The sequence below is a fragment of the Podarcis filfolensis genome (assembly GCF_964270895.1).
Source record: "Podarcis filfolensis genome assembly, chromosome: 8".
Lineage (NCBI taxonomy): Eukaryota > Metazoa > Chordata > Lepidosauria > Squamata > Lacertidae > Podarcis > Podarcis filfolensis.
In genome coordinates, this window is record NC_139611.1 from 85,101,764 (window position 1) to 85,123,114 (window position 21,351).

Here is a 21,351-nt window from a genome sequence, read left to right on the forward strand (position 1 = left end):
ACCGGGAGGTGCTTTCGAACTGCTAGGTTGGCAGGCGCTGGGACCGAACGACGGGAGCGCACCCTGCCGCGGGGATTCGAACCGCCGACCTGATGATCGGCAAGTCCCAGGCGCTGAGGTTTTACCCACAGCGCCACCCGCGTCCCACCTATTAGACCTTGCTTAAATCCAAGAATGGCTTCTGCTAAAATAAATAAAATCAGTTATTGGCTAACAGCTCACACTATCTGAAGAATTTTGTTAAGTTCCCTCCAAGTTCCCAGAAGCTAGAGACCAGTATTTCCCAAACTTGGGTCTGCAGCTGTTTTTTGGACTACAATTCCCATCATCCCTGTCCTGCTAGCTAGGGATGGTGGGAGTTGTATTCCAAAAACAGCTGGAGACCCAAGTTTGGGAAACACAGCTATAGGCACGCTAACAGCTGCCTTGACATAAACTTTAGAGAAAGGTGCTATCTAACCCCACCAATACTGTAAACACGTAAAGAAATAAAACATGAACATGTTACGGTTTGAACATGCCTGAATCCTGTTGAAAATGGTCAGCTTTGGTTTCGCTCTGGCCCCACTATCAAATGAGGTGCTAGGCAAAGAAAAGGAAGCCATGGCCACTTGACTGGGAGAAGCCATGGGAGCCGTGTCGAACTTCAGCTTCTCCTTCCGGCGAGGTCTGCCACTGCGAGAATGCCCTTTGCAGCCTGGTTCTTTGACGCAAGCCTTACTCTTCTCTTTCTTCCTCAATACGGGAGAGCCATTCTCCAGCTGCCTCGGCTTCCCGTATGTGTGGTTTCCCGGGGTGTTTTCGTACGTTACAGACTGGCTAGGGCTAGAGAAGTCTTTGAGCTCCAGGCATCTTTTCAAGGTCCTGGTGTGCTTGGGATGAGAAACGCTGCCTGTGCTTGCAGAAGGCACGGCAAGTAGCTGAAAGGACTGCGGAGGAGAAGCTGGCTGTTGCCCTTCTTTCTCACTGCCCAACGAGAAGTCCTTCTGAAACTGGGACAAGGCGTTTTTTACGCGCAAGGGGGACCCTCCGCTTTCAGCAGGCTCAGGAGCTGGATGAACCAAACCTGCCTGCTGCGGAAACACACTCTGAAGTGGTTTCGCTACCACCTGCTCAGTCTCTGCAGCTGCCAGTTGCAACGGAGCCAACAGCTGTGTGTGGGACACAATGTGCTGAGATTTGGTGATCCTTTGGAACAGGCGACCCTGGACTTGAAGCTGATCCTGATTCACAGAGGATTCCTGGGATTTCATTAAGAGCTGCCTGAACAGCGGTGTGGCTTCACCCTTCTGCAGCACACTGTGCTTTATAGGATCTGGAAGCCTTGTTGCTGGCCTGAAAGACTCTTCAAAGCCACTGAGATTCGGCTCTCCAGGGATCTCCCCCTGTGACTTTAAGAGGGCTGGAGTGAACGATAAAACATCTGGGCGCTCAAAGTTTTGCGACAGGGAGTCAAAAGCATGGGAGGGTCCCACGAGGCCTTGGGAAGCATCCTGACCTGCAGCAGGTGGCATCTGAGCAAGATAAACACCGTTTCCTTTGCTTTGCGTGTAGGTTGGTGGCACATTTCTGACCCATTGGAAGTTGCCACTTGACTGGTGAGAGGTGGCGGGAATTTTCTGGCCTCTGAATAATGGAAAACGAGGCACACCACTGTTCGACCAATACTCCAGGGCTGTGGTTTCTAATGGAAACTGAGGTTCTGAATGTGGCTGCCTGTCTGGCAAGTTTGCAATGTTTTCTGCTGGTCCAAGTACAGATAAACTCCCAGGGTTTATGATGGTGTACACACTGGAAGAGGCGGCGTTCTTTTGACAAGGGTAAAGCTCCTTCGTCACTTTATCACTGGTGGCTTCTGTGAGCACTGCAGTGCTTGTTGGCACACAAGAAATCTGACCGCAGACAGAGGCGCAAGGCTGCTCGGATCCCCTAGAATCAGACTCGGGCTGTCCCACAGAGGTTGAAGAAGCAGGCGGGAGCTTCTGGCTGACTAAGCTACTTACAAGACACCTCAACAGGTCTCTGTGGGGCAGGAGGGAATTATTAGGGGCCTGGGATTCAGGGTGAACAGTCAGCCTCTCTGCAGTTCTCATGCCACTAGATCCCACCTGCACACGTGAATCGTGGAGGGGTGGGGAGGCCTCACAAGCTTCTTCATCCTTTAACAACCTCAAACCGTGGTGCATTTCATAATGCCGGCGCAGTGACCGATGGTCTGAGTAACTCTTATTGCAACCTTGTTCTATGCAAATAAACGGCTTCGTTTTTTGGTGTGTCAGCATGTGGCCACTCCTGAGATGAAAGGTTAAAAAAATTTTTTTTAACAAGATCAGAATATAGAAGAGTAAGCTAATCTTATTATCACAATCAACCACCAAAATATTTAAACATCCCCAGAAACAACAGACATTGCGGATGTTGTTTGAATGTGCCAGACACAGAACGTATTCTTTTCTACTGTCCATTGTACAACCAGCTATGCAAACACGTGCTATCCCCTTTATTGGGTAGTCTAACAGTGCAGCGCAATGGAAATATCTGACATTAACCCGGAAGTAACTGCAAGGGTGGCTGAGTTTTTATCAAGAGTATTAGAATGGTGAATGGCACTATTTAGTGGAAAGAAACTCCAATGAAAATCCTCATTATTACATTTTTCTACATGGATGTTTATTTGTATATATGCTAAAATTTTACATATGGATGTTTTATGATGGCCTATATTTGTAACGCCTAATAAAGGTTTGGCGAAGTAAGGCAAATGAAATCCTCACTTTTATCAACTATATTGTTATATTAGGGTAAAGCAGGGGTTCACAAACTGTGGTTATTGGACTACCAGTGGTGCACGAGCTTCATTCAGGTAGTCAGTGGAATACCCGCAATAAATATCCATATTAAATTTTAGCTGTACATTTGTTAGTAATTTTGTTTTTAATATTGTGTTTTTTGTGTTAAAATCTGAATTCTATGAAATGCAAATTACAATACAGGCAACTCCCATTTTGTGTGCATTCGAGGCAGATGTGATCGCTGATGCGCACGACATTTTCCGCCCTGGAAGGGGTCGGGGCAGGGCGGGCTTACATGCATCCTGTCGATATTTGTGATGACCCAAAACGCACCCCCTGCGCAATTGGGGAGTTGCCTGTACTATAAAATACAATATAGGAAATAACACAAGCAATAAAAATACAGTTAAAAAAATCACACAGAATCTAACACAGTGCATTACAATTTTTTTACAATAGGCAGAAAAATCATTAAATGGGTCCGCCAAGACAACCAGTAATTTCCAAGTCATCTGTCAAGGAACAAATGGGAACTACAAGAAAGAAGATTCCACCTAAACATACTGTCTTCCTGACAGTAAGAGCTGTTCGACAGTGGAATCTGCTGCCAAGGAGTGTGGTGGAGTCTCCTTCTTTGGAGGTCTTTAAGCAGAGGCTTGACAACCATATGTCAGGAGTGCTCTGATGGTGTTTCCTGCTTGGCAGGGGGTTGGACTCGATGGCCCTTGTGGTCTCTTCCAACTCTATGATTCTATGACCACTACACTGAATGATTTTCCGTGGTGGTGGTGGTAAAGCCTCTGCTATTAATTACTTCAGCTGCCTTTCCTATCAGAGATGGACTGGGCAGTTAGGAGTACCTCTCTGGCCACCACTGGCTGAGCTGCTCTGCTCCTTGAGAATGGCAGAGCAGTCAGCATTATCAAGGAAACAAGAGTTTGAGGAAGCACGGACCTAGGTATGCAGTTAGGAAAGAGAGGGGTACAAAAGAAAGAGGGTGAGAGAAAGAGTGTGAGCAACTCCCTGGGTAGTTTCACCATCTTCTTAAGTGGAGGCAGATTATGTCTTGCATTACTAAGGAATACTAGGTCTATGTGCATTTGTACCAGGCCCTAGCCAAACTAGATCAAGCCAAATTTCTACAGTAGCAGAAACTGTCTATACATTTAAATCAGTTTTACTGGCAAACAGATACATACAGGTGGTCCTGGCGCTTAAATGCTTTGCTGCAGATCTTACAGACATGCTTCCGTTCCTGGCTGTGAGTCACGTAGTGTTTGCTGAGAGAGCTGGTGCTACTGAAAACTTTTCCACAGAGGCTGCAATCCAGGAAAGGGGCTTGAGGGGAGTTTTGCTGGTGCTTTCCTCTCCTTCCACTGCCAGAACTGGATCTGCCTCCTTGCTCCACTTCTTTCGGTGCTGAAGGGGCAGGAAGTCCCAATTCTATATAAGCAAAGACAACTTTTAGTTCATAGCATCTGGCTTTGTACAGTCAATGACAGTGTGAGCAATTAAGTATCTGGTTCAAATCTCAATGCCACAAACCCACTAGGCAGCATTTGGCAAGCCGCTTATCTCTCCATCCCCACATCTTATCCCATCTGCACTATGGGATAATAAAATTGACCTACCTTGTAAGGTTGCTTTTAAAAAAATAGTGAGATAATGAACATGACACTCACGAAAAATGTCATATAAATGCCAAGTATTACTCCTTGCATTTTCAAGGTGAGAACAACATCAATGGGACATTGAGGGGCTTAAATAACAGAGGTTCAGAATTCAGGTAGGTAGCCGTGTTGGTCTGATGCAGTCGAAATATATATATATATATATATATATATATATATATATATATATATATTAAAAATTGTCCAGTAGCACCTTAGAGACCAACTAAGTTTGTTCTTGGTATAAGCTTATACCAAGAACTTAGTTGGTCTCTAAGGTGCTACTGGACGATTTTTATACATTTTTACATATTTTGAGAGGTTCTGAAGAACCTCCCCTCCCCAAATTATTTCTGGGGGCTTCACACATCTAGCTCCCTTGGTTACTGGTGAATGTTCCTGGCAGCAGAAAACAGGGTGCACATACTAACTTTGGGACTGGTATTCTCTGCGGAAGCAGACACGGTAAACAAATCCCGTTCTCTTCTCAGTCAGCACAAAAAACCCAGGTGCATTAACTATGGATTCTCCTGCCTGCTGGTTCTTTGTAAAAAGGATCCTTTTAAAAGCAGTAGGGCTGAGCCCATTCAACACAACAGGATAGGAGCAGGCAGCTCAGAGGACTGAAGCCCTGACAGTTCCATTTCTTCCTCAATTCCAAATACTTTCAGAAGGGAACACCTCTTACCCCTATTATTAAACCAACTACACAAGATGCTAAAGCTTGTTAAAACCAACAACAACTGTTCTTATTTAAAAATGTCAATGTTTATAATGATGGTGATGGCGATAAACTGTTTAAAATTATTTCCCCAATGCAATTAATTTCTTCCAGTCATGATCTAGCAATATTGAACTGCTTAGAGGTTTTACTATAATCAACTGGTATGGAAATTTCATAAAATGAACATAATGTCAAATTGAATTATGTTTGTTAAATGAACATAATGCAAGGGTGGGGCGGAGGTATAAAAGGAGAATTCCCTGGATGCCAAGATCCAGGTTTGGGGCAAGTCCTCTTTGGTGAGAGGAACCACAGTAGAGATTTAAAACCACAAAATATGAAGCAAAGTAAAGCATGGAAATACAGGCAATTGGACCTTTAATATATTCCCTTCTAAGTTCCTTCCAAAGTTTAATTATACCTAAGCATACTGGTCATCCCACAATATTTTATGAAGCTTTGTATCCTGATCCACCCAGCAGTCTCAGGGCATGTTAAGAGTGCATAGCAAAGCAAATATAAAAACAGGCTTAAAGCAAGCCCAGGTTACATGATTCGATCCCATACCATTTTTAACAGTAACTGTACTACCAGCAGCAAATGTCTTAGAGCACAACACACAAACACTTAATTCTATACGTGTGCACGAGTGTATGTCAAATATCCTAAACACTCCAATGCATTCAGAGCATTGGAAAATTACCCAGAATACCCAGATCTCTAGTATAAACACACAGGATTTACATTTTTGCTGCAGGGTGGAATGAAGAACAAAAACTGCACATAAATGAAGTACATATACAACTCAAGAGAGCATGGGTAGACCCTGCTGAATTTTAAAGTATTCTTTTGCCTCTTATACAAGCACCCTTTCTGCACTGCTAAAGTGGTCATATCACTAACAAACAGGTGTGGGAACTTCTGGCCCTCTAGAAACATGCACCTTCCTCCTCTCTAGTAACTATTTAAACCAATACTGAACTTTTTAATAAGAGTTAACCTCTTATTGCCAAACTGCTTGCTCATGAAGCAGACTCACTGATTTCATAGTTAACAAGTTTTGAGGTTCTATTTTATCTGCTTTTAGGATTTTGGCACTAAATTGAGTGCCTAGTTAAAAAATCCATTCAGGTAATTAAGTTAAAATTATGACGGTAGCGTAGCATTCCCTTCCTCTAAAACGGAGGCCTTGCATTTGTTCAGCATTACTGCACCTGATCAACAAAGCTCACTCCTGATGACCAAAATTATTTCATTGTTCTTACTAGGGCACTACTACACTGTCAATTTTGTTCCATTTTAAATTTATCTAAGCTACTCTCCATTCACATGTCCCCATTACTGCCGATCTCTTTTAAGAACTGATTTCCACTTCATATATTACCAAAAACAACCAAAAACCAACACAGCTATGGTATGGTATGTGCATATTTAATTGCATATAAGATGGAGCTTAAATAAAAGCATTTCAACCCAAGCCTGGCAGCATGTAACGTTCAGTCAACTTCATCTAATGAAGGTATAATTCCAAGGAGAATTAATCTTCTAAAGTGCTGTGCTGTCAACTAAATGCCTCAAATGATGGAAGCACCTAATCCCAATAACGATCACAGCTGACTGTTGTTTTGTCCAGCAAACTTAGACCTGAAAATTTCATGTCTTAGCTTTTCACTGCAGATTTTAGAGTAAACCAATTCAACTGAAAACTTAATTGTGGAGAAAATAACAAAAGCTACAAAGGTTCAACAGGAAATTAATTATTTGATTTAAAAGGAAGCTAAGATGTTCGGTCCTAACAGTTAGATTTGGCATGTTTCTTCAGTGTAGCTTTTTTCCCAGCTGCAGCTGGAGTGTGCACTGCAAAGACTCCACAGAGAGCATTTCCTTTATCCTGGATGCAATTGAAAAGAAACTAGACAGAAGGGGAACATATTCTTATCATATTGTAGTGTAGTCATCTTTATCTATTATTTTTTCCAAGGAGCAATAAATGTCTCATGGCACTTTACAGAAAAATTAAGTCTATGACATTATCCCAAGAAAGTGTTCCAAGAGATGAGTTTTGTTTCTCAGTTGCTCCACTGAAAAATTAGGCTGGTATTTGTATTTGCTTTTGGCAATTTTGTACATTTTTACCTTGCCAGAAATGCTATTTTCCCCTACCCTTAAGAAAAATACCCTCATTTCAAAATCTCAAAGTTTACACACACTGTGATTATGCAATGACGCCACATCGCCATACTGAAAGAAACAGGCAATACTCATGAAGACAACATCACGTTGAATCAAAACTGAATGGCTAATACAGCATATGTGATTTTCCAGTGCAAATTACTATATTAATATATTCATTTATTTATATACCTCCACATCATAAAACATCAGGGCAGTGTAAAGCAATATAAAATGATTAAAAAATATTAAAAGCAATACAGAATAGTAATTAAAATGACAGGCTATTCAACAAAACCTTAAACAACTGCATAGACCTGTTGGCATTAAAAAGTCAAGAGATGCCTAAACAGTCACATGAGGATGCATAAGATTCCCCTCCCCAGAAAAAGGGGACAATAAATGCAAATTTCTCCTTACAAACCTGCACACCTATGATCTTTATCAAAATTTTGTAGAACTTAATTATTTCTGCTTGCAAAATGCTTTGGGATCCGTAACTTCCACAAAACAAGCCATGGTCTGCAGGTCTCTAGCACATGCCCATTGTACATCTAAAGACATGCATCTCCCATTGATACTTCATAATCCTTGTTGTGCAGAAACACCAGTGTACACATGGCACTGAAGTGTGAAATGGAACAATTACTACGTATTCCTATTTCGGAGAGGAGTGCCTTGACTAGAAAAGGAACCCATAGCTGAATGGAAAAAAGAAAGCTTTCCAGGTTCTATTTAGGCAGGCTTCCTCAGACTCGGCCCTCCAGATGTTTTTGGCCTACAACTCCCATGATCCCTAGCTAGCAGGACCAGTGGTCAGGGATGGTGGGAACTGTAGTCTCAAAACAGCTGGAGGGCAGAGTTTGAGGAAGCCCGTATTTAGGCAAAGATGGGGAACCTGGGACGCTCCAGATGCGGTTGGATAACTGTTCTCATAACCTCTGACCACTGGCCATCCTGGCTGTGTCTGATAGGAGTTGTAGTCCAACAACATCTGGCAAGCCAGTTTTCGCATTCCTGCCTTACACATTTTGCCACATTGGTTATTTACCACTGTAACCAGGGTTACTCACCATGCAAGAGTGGCCGTGAGTCTGGGTCACAATCATCAAGGAGTTTAGTAGAATCACAGTCCTTCACCGAGTACAAAGATAAGGTGTCAAGATTGTCTTCCAAGGAGTCATTATTCATATTTGTGGCTGAAAGGCTGGGGTCCACATCCAAGTTGCTCAATCCTGAATAAATCATGTCTCTCATGTCTGGACACAGATCGTGGCCGAAATTATCACTGCAGTCCAAAGCCTGATTCCCTGAAAACTCATGAAGCTGCATCTCAGAGTGGAGCGAACTTTCATCACTGAGGTGGTACTGGTCCATATTCAACCACCTTCTGTGTTTGTAATTTGGGTCAAGGTTCCTAAACAAAAGATCAAAATGGAAATGGGAAAGAGCAAAGGGGCTTTGAGACAGAGTCACAAGTGTTGAACAGTTTTGAAGAATCATAGGCATGCACAAGTCAGAGCAATACCAGGACTCATGCCAATTCTACATCTAAAGAAATATTCCGTATAGATTCTAAAGCAATTTGCCATTGTTTAGGTTGTATAGTACACTCTAAATTCCCTTGTTCCATTCTTCTCTAACCTGCTGATCGTCTACTTTACGAGCTTCCAATAATAATAATAATAATAATAATAATAATAATAATAATAATAATTTATTTCTATGTTGCCCATCTGACTGGGTTGTTCTAGCCACACTGGAGCTCAAACAAATGATAAAACCACAGTAAAACATCAAGCATTAAAAACTTCCATATATGCATTTATAAAAACTAGTAACTGGTTTTATATTTTGCAACCAACCAAGTATTCCTTCCAGCAGTTCAGGCGATGATAAAGCATTCAAAGTCGATGGACCATAAACAGACACCGAAGTGTGCTGTTACTGAAAATATTATTTAATGTTATAAATTTACGGTATTTCCTAAAAAGTATACATCACTTGACTGTGAAAAAACTCAGAAGTGGTTTACAAAAAGCTAAGACAATAATATCAAGAAAAATTTACAACCCTATTTTAAAACATACAAAAGTTAAAATACTGAAACAGATTAAAATTAGCATTTAATCTTCATTGGTAAATAGTATCTAACCCTCAATGAAGAATCATTGTAAAAATTCTCCATCTATACTTATCAGATGATCTATTGTATTAATCCCACACTCTACCCACCCCAAAAAAAGGGTTGCCTCCATATCTTCAAATGAGGGTTACCCCATGATTAAATTAAGCATGATCATATAGATCATACTGACGTTTGAGGTCTTATTACAATCAAGCGGTATACAAATTTTGTTAAATAAATAACATAGCTAGGGATTTTGATTCCTACTGTTATTTCTCAAATGATCAAATTTAATTTAAATAGGTTAATAACAAAAATCTCTACTGAAATTTAGTGTTTCGGATGAGGATCACATATAAGATGAAGGTACTGCCACAAATAATAGATGTACTGCAATATAGGTAGGTCTACAGATTCCCCATGAGCATTTTCAAAAGATTAATGTATTATTTTGGCTTAGTGTTACATGTGAAGCTGTCCATAATAACTTACTGCCCCAAGAGATTGGACTGCGTACCTCATTATTTATGTTCCACCAATGGCTAACAACTTACCACCACCACCCAGAAAAAAGGTTGTTATTTTATGTGGCTTTCTGGATTCTTTTTGCAGTTTTGCTGTTTGAATACACATTATTCCAGGTTTCTACAGGATTTTTATTCTTTTTAATGTATTGTGTTGTCTTGCTGCATTGCAAGCCTAGGCCTTAAAAGGTGGGCCATAAACATCCCCATATATAAATAAAAAGTGGCAAATTATTTTTTTTAAATGTACATGCATGTTTAGAACACTACAATATGTGACCACTATCTCTGGGCTTAACAGAAATGTAAACATGATAAATTTTGCAAAAAGGGGCAAGAGTTTACATATACAAAACTATCCATGGAGACTCCTAATTTGCAAATGCTTATATTTAAGAATAGCTTACAGGTATTATTCACCAAGGATTAAGCAAAGTTCATCAGCACTTCTTTCTGTCTTCACAATTTTAACTGGGTATTAGTGGCCGCCATTCAAAATCCTACAAGTCCAGTATTATTTTTGGGAGAACTCTTGGAAAGATGTGCTCTAAGGATAGAATGAGTAGAGAATAGTTTAAATTCATATCCATTAAGAAGAATGACATTGAGTATTTAAGGCTCCTCCTTGCTATCAACAGAATCAACTCAACCTCTCTTTGTAAGACAGGGTGCGTATACAAATATATTTAAATTCTTCCCACTGGATCTAACAGACAAGGGTACACAATTTTTAACTCCACGTTGGGAGGAAATATTTGTTGCTGTAATACTGAGGGGCACACGATCTCTTAATTTGGGATGGAGAGAAAAAGGAAAGATTGTTGGCTGGGTGTGGGCATATTATTAAATGGAATTTTATGAATATATAATGCTCTGTATCCAGGCACTATAAACATAATGCCACTTACAACCTATCCATATCACAGCACCCAACATTCCAGAGCAAAGGACCAAGGTACACAAACCATTGATGCTTGTAGTGCAGGCTTATAAAAGCAAAAAGGTGTTAGGGAGATATCTTAATTTCACAGGATAAAAATAAGGAATTTTTTAAAAGCCTGCTCATAGCAGTGGGGAATAAAAGCTTTACATACAAATATGAACATCAGAATTTTATCATGCAGATATTTTTAGGTCATGTTTTCAAATGATAAGGTGTGATTACTGATAAAAAGATTATTTCCTAGCTACACTTAAGTGGGTTGGGATACCTTATCCCATTCATGTACCAAGAGCAAATACCAAATAAATTTACTTCTCTTTTTAGCTGTTGCACAATTATGAAGTCCTGTCCTCAAAAAATTCCAAAGCTTCAGCATCTTTTGGAAGTTTTACAGTATTTTTATGTTTGGGTTTCCTTTGAGAACGAGAGAAACCCAGGAAAGCTAATTTTTAACTAAGTAATGGCATAGGCTGAAAATATTACAAATGGATTACCCCCCCGTCATAGCAGCTTTTCTTGAAGTATACATTATTTTGCACTTCCTTCAGTGTATAAAGTGGTGTATATAAACCTATGTTTAAGTTTTAGCATACGCAAACTTATTTACTAGATTGCTTAAGTGGCAGCTTAACTGAAACCTTTCCACCGGTTGACACCCATGGTTTTTAGCTGTTCTCTTGCATTTCACTGCTTTTCTCTCCTATCACAAAATTCCACTGAAAAGCAATGAAACGTTAACACAGGGCTTCCCTTCCTAAGAGTGCAATCCTTTGCACGACTACTCCAAAGCAAGCCCTGTTGAATCGAATGAGCCTTAACTAACCCCGGGGTAGTAAATGGGGCTATATAAAAGCATTGCAGCCTTAACCTCTCCATCCCATCCTGAGCCTTAAAAAAAAAAAAACAGGTGCAGAGAAAACCCTAAAAACCTGCTGCAGCACTTGAAACGCTGTTATGTATTTTTAACCCTGACGAAGGGGCAAGATCCGAATTAAGATTCTCTTTCCCAACGGTGCCAGGGCTCCATATTCTTCTCTACAGGAAGGGGGGAAACACAGCAACGGGAAAGTTTCCCAGGAAGTCCTAGGAGTGGCTGCCCCCCAAAAAGTGGGGCGGGGAGCCCCCTTCGCCAGCAGCCCCCTTCCCCCTAACAAAACGGAGGCTTGCAGCGACCCCCATATAAGTATGTGCAACCGACCCCACCCCGCTTTCCAGAGACCCGCTGGGCCTCGCTTGTCCCCACAAGGGAGCAACTGCCACGGGGGGGGGGGTTAGGGGGGGCGCATTTGCACAAGTCCTCCTTCGCTGAGGTGAGGAGGGAGAGCCCCTTACCACAGATGGAAAAAGCTCTCTTTGTCGCTCCTGACACAAATGGTGACCTGGTGTGGCGAGAGGGACCTGAAGTGGGGCGAGGAGCCTTAGCCCCCCCTACTTTGCAGAGGGGAGCGGGTCTCCCTCCTGAGGTGGTGCGGGGCTTGCTCCTCAATGGGGCCGGGTGGTGGTGGTGGTGGAGCGGCCTTGGGGGGCGAGGGACGGTTGCAAGCTGCACCTGAGGGGGCGAGGGAGAGAAGAAAGGAGCCTTCCCTGAGGAAGGGGAACGAGAGAGCGAGGAGGACGACGCGGGCGCGGGCGCGCGCACAGGCAGAAACAGGCCGCTGCTTTACCCGTCGTCGCGCGCCCCGCTCTCCTCCTCCTCCCCCTCCCTCTCTATTTATTTATTTAGTCCCCCCTCCCCCTCCTCTTCTTCTTCTTCTGCACGCGCCGGCCACGCCCAGACGCCGACTGGGGTCCGCCCACGCGCGCCTGGCGCCCGAACGGGCTCGAGGCTGGAAGGGGAGGGCGACAATAAAGCGGCGCTTCGCTCGCTCGCTCTACGCGGGGAGGGTGTAAGCGTCGTGGGGGGGGGAGTGAGGGTACGTGCGTGCGTTTTGGCGGGAAGGGCAAGGGAGTAGCCGGTAGCCCGGCGCCGCCATTTTGTGAGGAGGTTGGCAAGGCGCGAACAACCTCCCCCCCCCCCCCGACTTACCTAGTACAGCTACGTGAGGGGAGGATAAGGAGGGGATGGAGTCGTGGAGGGGAAGCTGTGAGGGAATGAGGTACGGGGTGGGGGGGGGGAAGCAGCCGGAGGTATGGCGTGTCATCTCGTCGCGCACCGTTTCCGTGAGGGAATATTTTACGTTTTTTGGGGGGGTTTGCCCGCCACATTTGTATACCGCCCTGTACGCGCCACAGGTCTCGGGGCGGTTACCACATAAGAATGTCAAGATGAAAGAACACGTAATAAAATACATAATGAAAAAAGCCCAATTATTTATATGGTTACCACATAAAATCGCAAGATCCAAATACATAATAAAAACAAAATCCAATTTTATATGTATTTCTATTCCACCCTTCTTCACAGTCAATTACAACTAAATTAAGCCCATTGATTTCAATGGCACTTTAGCACAACTGGCTTTATTTGGATTATATATGGTTTGCCAACTCCTTTTTCTGGTAACGCTTCTGACTGGCAAATAGAAACTCAGAAAGCGGCTTTTGCTGGAATAGAGATGCAGCTTTTAAGTTTTGGATATCTGCTTATCAAGAAACAATTAAAAGAAATTGCCAGAAAAGGAAGCTAGCAGCTGCAATATACGGTATCCTCAGTGAAGCTGTAGGTGATGATAGGAATTAAAACGAGGGTCTGTCCTCATCCCATACACAGCAGGGAATGAGGATCCAATTTTTAGTGCAAAAAGTGTGCATGGATGTGGAAAATATATTCTGCCCCAAGGGTGAAACTAAACTTTATTTGACCTTGGTCAAAGACCTAGTTTGGCACCCCTACACATGCAGCCTGTCCAGTGTATACAGGCAGAGTAGTGCTATTGAATCTTTTCAGGGCTTTTGTACCTTTAATTGAAAGCTTCCTGGTTGCAGGTTTTAGCCATTTTAGTTGTTCATGTTAATTGTGCCTGGTGCATTAGTGATGAAAATCCTTTTAATTCCTCCAGTGTGAATTTTTGTTTTCATTGAAATCAATTGAATTCCTGATTTTTCTCTCATGTTTTTGATGTGAAATAGTTGTATTTTACTCTATATATTTTCTTACTTTCTTTAAAAAATAGTATCATTGATAACAATTCTATTCTGATTTCGTCCTGCTTTATTATTGTTTATCATTATTATACCTTCCTACAATTCAGTAAATTAATATGATTACCCTATAAACAGCTGATCTAATTTTAATTCAGAAGAAATTTTGTTCTGTTTCAGAATATTTATTTATTGTTAGACATCTCATAAATCGAGTTCTCTGGCGTTATTGCTGTTGTTTAGTCGTTTAATCCTGTCCGATGCTTCGTGACCCCAAGGACCAGAGAAGCCAGGCACTCCTGTCTTCCACTTCCTCCGGCAGTTTGGTCAAACTCATGCTGGTAGCTTTGAGAACACTGTCCCACCATCTCGTCCTCCGTCGTCCCCTTCTCCTTGGGCCCTCAGTCATTCCCAGCATCAGGGTCTTTTCCAGGGAGTCTTCTCTTCTCATGAGGTGGCCAAAGTATTAGAGCCTCAGCTTCAGGATCTGTCCTTCCAGTGAGCACTCAGGGCTGATTTCCTTCAGAATGGAGAGGTTTGATCTTCTTGCAGTCCATGGGCCTCTCAAGAGTCTCCTCCAGCACCATAATTCAAAAGCATCCATTCTTCGGCGATCAGCCTTCTTTATGGTCCAGCTCTGACTTCCATACATCACTACTGGGAAAAACATAGCTTTAACTATACAGACATTGTATAAAACCAATCAAAAACATCACAATGAAGCCCCACGATAAATCTTAAAAATCTCGTCCACTGCAAAAATTCCAGTACAAAAAGTCCAAAACAATAAAATACAATGCAGGTCACAGGTGCTAAAAAGAGCCAGCAACATGGGAGTTAAAACCACCATCCATACCACAGGGACTAAGATAGCAAGAACTTAAGCAGTCTGGGAGAATAAAATGTCTTAAAAGTAAAGGAACCCCTGACTGTTAAGTCCAGTCGCGGACGACTCTGGGGTTGCGGCGCTCATCTTGCTTTACTGGCCGAGGGAGCCAGCATTTGTCCGCAGACAGCATCCAGGTCATGTGGCCAGCTTGACTAAGCCACTTCTAGCAAACCAGAGCAGCACACGGAAACGCCGTTTACTTTCCTGCCGGCGCGGTACCTATTTATCTACTTGCACTTGACGTGCTTTCAAATTGCTAGGTTGGCAGGAGCAGGGACATGAGCAACTGGAGCTTACCCCGTCGCAGGGATTCGAACCGCTGGCCTTCTGATCCGCAAGCCCTAGGCTCTGTGGTTTAGACCACAGCGCCACCCATGTCCCTTAAAATGTCATAGTCTGGCCTTAAAGGATAATAGGGGTGTTGGGTGAGTTTCTTTACAAAGAATGTTTCATAGCGAGGGAGGCACCACCAACAAGGCCCTTTCACTTCAAATTGCAGGGACACATGATAAATGTTCTAATGCAAATGGCAATTGCTCCCCTGCCAGTAATAATGGTCATTCTAACCCATACCAATGGGGGAAGGGCGGGCAGGATTGCATTACAGTGCTGTTACTCTATTCCTGCTGGGAAAACAAAAATATGGAGTCAGCTATATCTTTAAAAAAGAGAGAGAGAGAGAAAGGAAGGAAGAGGATAAAAAAGGGATCACCAATACAACAAAGTAAGTGTCCAATTCTAGTTGTAAATTTGTTATCTTCTGCCTATCTGCTCCTTTTTACTGTATAATAGCGGTTAGAGGACTACAGCCATTCCTGGACAAGGGATAGCCCGACCTCTGCAGTCCAAGCATTGGTCATCTCGAGGCTGGATTACTGCAATGTGCTCTATGTGGGGCTGCCCTTAGGTTTAGTTCGGAAGCTCCAGCTGATGCAGACTGCTGATGGGAGCTTCTGGCCAAGGACACGTGGCACTTTTGTTAAAGCAGCTACACTGGGTGCTGATCTACTTCTGAGCCAAGTTCCTTGCATAAATTTACAAAGCCCTAAACAACTTAGGTCGAGGGTACCTCCACGATTGCCTATATTCCAGCTTGATTACTGGAATCATCGGTAGGAGCATCGTTAATCATTCCCCGAATTGGTACTCTGCCAATACAGATTCAGTGAGTTCCTTTTGTCCCAACTTTTAAATGCATGCCGAAAAACATTTTATTCCACTAGGCCTGCATAGGCAATTCAGAATACATATGCCACAATGGTTTATTAATGCTTGCTTTAAACTTTTGCTTTTTAACTGCTTTTAATTTTTATGATTTTAATCTTTTTAATGTTGTAAACTGTTTTGACATGTTTTGTGATTTAGCAGTAAATGAATACGTCTATAAATAAAAATAATAAGTAAACAAGTATGCAATGGGACTATTGCCAGTTTAGTGTTTTTCAAATTTTGAAGCACCAAATTCTTGAGTAAATAGGACAGACTTCCCCAGCTGATATTATCTGGAAGAGAGCATTAACCTTTATTGCACAACCAGCAGAAAAAGAGTCCTCTCAGAAGGCAGAAGTACTTCCTACAAGCTTAGCTGCTGCATAGGTTCATATGAGAAAATGCAGTCTCTCAGGTACACTTGTCCCAGATTGCTTAGGACTTTATAACTCAAAACCAGCTTTAAGTTGTTATAATTTTGACTGTGTCCAGAAACAAACTGGGACCCAGTCAAGATTACATGTGGGGTTCATAATTTGCCCGGGGAAGCAAGGATGTGGCAACTGAAACTGGAGCAATCTCAACAAACAGTTTTCATAAGAGATGTCAGTATAGGTGTAATAAGCTTGTTATGCTGAGTCCCGGAAGAATCTAGCCTCCATGTTGTAAACTGAAGTTTTCAAAGGCTTAAAAAACTGCCCCACATATAAATACATTGTACTAGTCTAGCCTGGATGTTACTTGCAGCATAACCATTGCAGTACAGCAAACGTACAGCTGTTGCTCATGTGTTGTATAGAATCCAGATGTCTTTCAAGGTAGTGCCTCTGTTGAGAATAGATCTCATCCAAATCACTTGTGTCTATGGGATGTGATTTTCCTTGTTTTCCCTATCAGTAAGTGTGGTGTGGAACAAGGCTTGACAAGCATATGCCTACGGCATATCTAGAGATAAGCAGCCCTACTCACCTACCCAGCATGCCCTGGGAACATAGGAAGTTGCTTTACACCAAGTCAAGCCATTGACCTCCCTGGCACAACGTTTTTTGCACTACTGTATTGGCAACAACTCGCGTTTCAGATAAGGGGAATTTGGAGATAAGAGGACTGAAACTGGAACCTTCTGCATGCAATGCACATATGCTCCACCAGTGAGTTTCAGGTACTCCCCGATCCATACAAATTCGTTGTTGTTTTTACAAGTTTAGTTTTCGAAACGTGTTCAGAATGTCTTCCCACTGTCTTGCTCAGGCGCGAGTGTATCTGTGCACATTTGTAAAAAAAAAAATGCTTAAAAACTAACATTAGCAAAATAACTCCCATTGTAAAACCACTGCATAGGAGTAGACTGTACGGCTGCAATGGCTCTTCCGAGATGCATCCCCAGGCGCAATCGGAGTGTTATCCCAAGCTACAATCCGTGATCGAGTCCAAAGTTAAACGATTTCTGATTCGTTTATTAATGTACTGCATTTAAGTTCACCGGCAGTAGTGGACCGGCACGTTTGTTTTGTTTTATGAAACTGCAAATGGCCATGTAGAGCAGAAAACCCTTTTCAATCTCTTCTTTTCTCAGCTTTTTTATTTTTTTAAAAAACCTCCCAATCGGATATGTTACAAAAACGCTGTGGAAAACGTGGTTTTTCTGCTCCATTGAAATGATCCGGGAGAGCAAAGTTGCTTAAATCCTGCCTTCTTTAAAAACTCTCACCGTGCTCGCTTGCCTCCACGCTCGCAGCTCTGCCTTTTATAGAGCACCAAAGCGAGTCCCACCCAAGTTTAAACAGAATGTAAGAGATAATTCAAATCCAGCCAATCGCAGGGTATAAACATAGCAGAAAGCCCTACCCCCTTATTAATTACCCACGCTAGTCAATCATATTTAACCTGTCTAATCAGGGTGACGGGTGCTGCCTTTAGCCCATCCCATTACTTTCTGATCTGCTCCACTTTTGACCAATCAGGAGAACTCTCTCTCCGGCAAAACCAGTTTTTAATTAGTACGCCGAGGACCCTTTCCTGAGCTGTGCTTTCAGCTGCCTGATCTCACAGCCCGTTTAAGACGGTGCCTGTCTGGCTGTTAGCTTGGAATTGGGAACATCTGCATATAGTACTGTACTCAGAAAGCCTTGGCTTGTTTCAATGTGTGTGTTGGCCGCGTGTCTTGCTGGATAAAGCATGCAAAACAGTAATTAAGAGCTGTCCCGATTACATTTACTTATGTGACTGGCTTTAGAAAAGTAATACTGAGGGAGTGAAGCACTGCACAGTAATGACTTGGGTTTGCTTTTGTTTTGCTTTGGTACTAACGAAATCTAGCAGGAAGCTGCTTGATAGAGGATCTAGAAGTGCATGAGTTGTGAACTATGTGAATGTATTTATGTATAGTCCAATTATTGTCTACTATATGTTTACTTCACTACAAACTGCACCAGATTCAGCCTCCTGTCTCTTTTGGTACTGTTTTGTAGCTGCACTGAATATAGGGCATTAACAAAAAAATTTCTATAACAGGCTCAATTAGTATTTATGAGATACAGAACATTTATTTTGATTAGTAAACCATAACCAGAAAGTATGCATTGAATACTCCGTTCTAGAGCAGCTAAGCAAAATCTCCATAAGTAATTATAAACATGGTTATCTTTAAGTTCTACTGAACTAAACTTTATTATTATTCAGTTTCTTAGCTGGAATCCTGTGCACACTTACTAAAGAATAAATCCTCGTGGATACAGTAGGATACATACAAAGATAGCCCATATGATGCCATTCAGATGTCGAATTACAGCTCCCACAATCCCCAAGTACTGTTCATACTGGCTGAGGCTTGTAGGAATTGTAGTCCAACAACATCTGGAAGGCACCACATTGGCTACCCTTGCAGTATAACCTGCTATCAATTTTATACTATAATTATTTTTCTGTCTGCAAAAGGTATTAGAAGTGGTTGATTTGAATATCTCTTGTTTAATATCAAACTTACCCCTCTGTGTTTTATGCATTATAGCTAGAATGTTGTACATTAAAAATTGCTTTATTGTTATTAACACATACTTATTTCGTTATTAGTTGTTTTGTTTCTGTGGTGTTTTGACTGCAGTCCAGTCTTGTGTCTTCTGGGAAGCAAGCCTCACTGAGTTCAAAAGACTTATTCATGTGTACAGAATTGCACCTTAAATTCCCAGAAACCACAAAGGAAAGGCTGGGTGTAGCCAGTAGATCAAATATGGGGTAGGTAACATCCATTACACTACTCATACAAACAAATGAACACATGTGCCCATTCAAACAAAGTAAGATGTGTAATCACTATACATTTCTAAACATTTATCTACTGTTTAGCAGAACGAAAGAAAGAACATGGCCACAACAGTTCATGAACTATTTACAGACAGAGAAACTTTCTGGGTCTATTATTACCACTGCTCTATGCTCACTTTGAGGGCCAATGCTGAATGCTATGACATCTTTTTTGCATGCAGAAGGTCCAGGTTCAATCTGGGAGAGTGGGGAGAGAGCCATCTGAAAATCCTGGTCAGTGCTGATAATACTGAGCTAGGTGAACCTGGTATAAGGCAGCTTCCTATGTTCCTGTGCTAATGTCATGATTATCGTAGAAGAAGAGTTTGGATTTGATATCCCGCTTTATCACTACCCGAAGGAGTCTCAAAGCAGCTAACATTCTCCTTTCCCTTCCTCCCCCACAACAAACACTCTGTGAGGTGAGTGGGGCTGAGAGACTTCAGAGAAGTGTGACTGGCCCAAGGTCACCCAGCAGCTGCATGTGGAGGAGCGGAGACGCGAACCCGGTTCCCCAGATTACGAGACTACTGCTCTTAACCACTACACCACACTGGCTCTCATAGAACTTCAGAAGTTGCAGGGTTTCCTCCAGTCCTCAAGATGCGTGCATTAGTATGGCAGGAATGGAGAACCTGAGCCCTCTCCCACTCGCATTGTGCCTAATGAAGCAGTGGTACCAATATGGTTTGCTCTACATTCTACAAAAAATCTATGAGCACCTGTCATTCTAATCTGGCCCCACCAAGTCCCATACGTGCCTGCATGGAGCAGTTTTACATGTTCCCAAAACGCTGCACTTAGCATTTGACAGATAATGCTAAACATTAATATACACCCTGGCAAAAGTTGCATTAGTTCTTGTGGCTTCATCTCAAGAAGTGTGCATGCACACGAAAGCTCATACCAATAACAAACTTAGTTGGTCTCTAAGGTGCTACTGGAAGGATTTTTTTTTTATTTTGTTTCGAGGGGCAGGCTAGGTTAAGAGTAGTGAAATGAGGAATAAGGGAGAATGAATAGCCAGTAGGGTTAACTCAGCCTGCCACGGATGGCAGAGTAGGTGATGTGATGGTGATTTTGAAGAGACGTGCAGATGAAAGGGATTTGAAGATGATGGCCTTTTCAGGCAGGGAAGTTTTTTTACAAGAGTTGAGAGTAGTAGTAGAAGGCAGAAGAATTGGGGGGACGACACATACACACATTTGCACAGGATTGCACCCATAGAATCCAATATGGTCTGGTATAAGTAGGAAATATAATTTAATTAGTGCACCCCAAGTCCTGTAATTTAGGGGTGAAGAGAAGACAGATCATACTCCAACTGTGCCCAACTATGACTCCTATCAGGCATGTCCATGACCAGGGATGATAGGAGTTGTAGTTCAGAAACATCTGGAGAAGCAAAGGTTTCCCACACTTGGATTAGTGTTCTGGCTTCTGTAAAGTGTGTGTTACAATTACCGTATTTTTTGCTCTATAAGACTCACTTTTTCCCTCCTAAAAAGTAAGGGGAAATGTGTGTGCGTCTTATGGAGCGAATGCAGGTTGCACAGCTATCCCAGAAGCCAGAACAGCAAGAGGGATTGCTGCTTTCATTGCGCAGCGATCCCTCTTGCTGTTCTGGCTTCTGAGATTCAGAATTTTTTAAAATTGTTTTCCTCCTCCAAAAACTACATGCGTCTTGTGGTCTGGTGCGTCTTATAGAGCGAAAAATAAGGTACCTTTGCAGTAAGTATGACTCTCAAACACTTGGCCTTTTCTAATAGACTTGGTTCCCTTGCCTAGTTTTGTGATATGCCTTAAGTGTGCTTATTGAGATGCAAGTCCTACAGAGTTCAGCAGGGCTTACTCCCTTGTATGCTTGAGAATACAGTTGCTGGAATTAGTACACTTGGGGCTGTAGTTACTTAAAT

The 21,351-nt window shown here is 42.3% G+C and overlaps 2 protein-coding genes across 13 annotated transcripts in view; one reads left to right on the forward strand and one right to left on the reverse strand.

Annotated features, from left to right (window-relative positions):
- ZNF541 (zinc finger protein 541) overlaps window positions 1–12,669 on the reverse strand; it is a 33,136-nt gene extending 20,467 nt beyond the window's left edge. Inside the window, exons 1-5 of one of the 5 annotated variants that reach the window (XM_083626779.1) lie at window positions 12,503–12,666; window positions 10,418–10,557; window positions 8,432–8,775; window positions 3,992–4,235; window positions 522–2,292 (exon numbers count right to left, since the gene is read on the reverse strand). In XM_083626779.1, the coding sequence (XP_083482905.1) occupies window positions 522–2,292; window positions 3,992–4,235; window positions 8,432–8,735 (2,319 nt within the window). In that variant the 5' untranslated portion in view covers window positions 8,736–8,775; window positions 10,418–10,557; window positions 12,503–12,666. Of the gene's footprint in view, window positions 1–521; window positions 2,293–3,991; window positions 4,236–8,431; window positions 8,776–10,417; window positions 10,558–11,265 lie in introns of all 5 variants that reach the window. The other 4 variants (XM_083626781.1, XM_083626778.1, XM_083626780.1 and 1 more) reach the window with 4 other exon arrangements.
- A 2,570-nt stretch (window positions 12,670–15,239) lies between these two features.
- BICRA (BRD4 interacting chromatin remodeling complex associated protein) overlaps window positions 15,240–21,351 on the forward strand; it is a 107,269-nt gene continuing 101,157 nt past the window's right edge. For 4 of the 8 annotated variants that reach the window (XM_083626716.1, XM_083626712.1, XM_083626719.1 and 1 more), the window contains exon 1: window positions 17,116–17,294. The gene's annotated coding sequence lies outside the window, so the exon portion shown is untranslated. Of the gene's footprint in view, window positions 15,648–17,110; window positions 17,295–21,351 lie in introns of those variants that run through there. The other 4 variants (XM_083626711.1, XM_083626717.1, XM_083626714.1 and 1 more) reach the window with 3 other exon arrangements.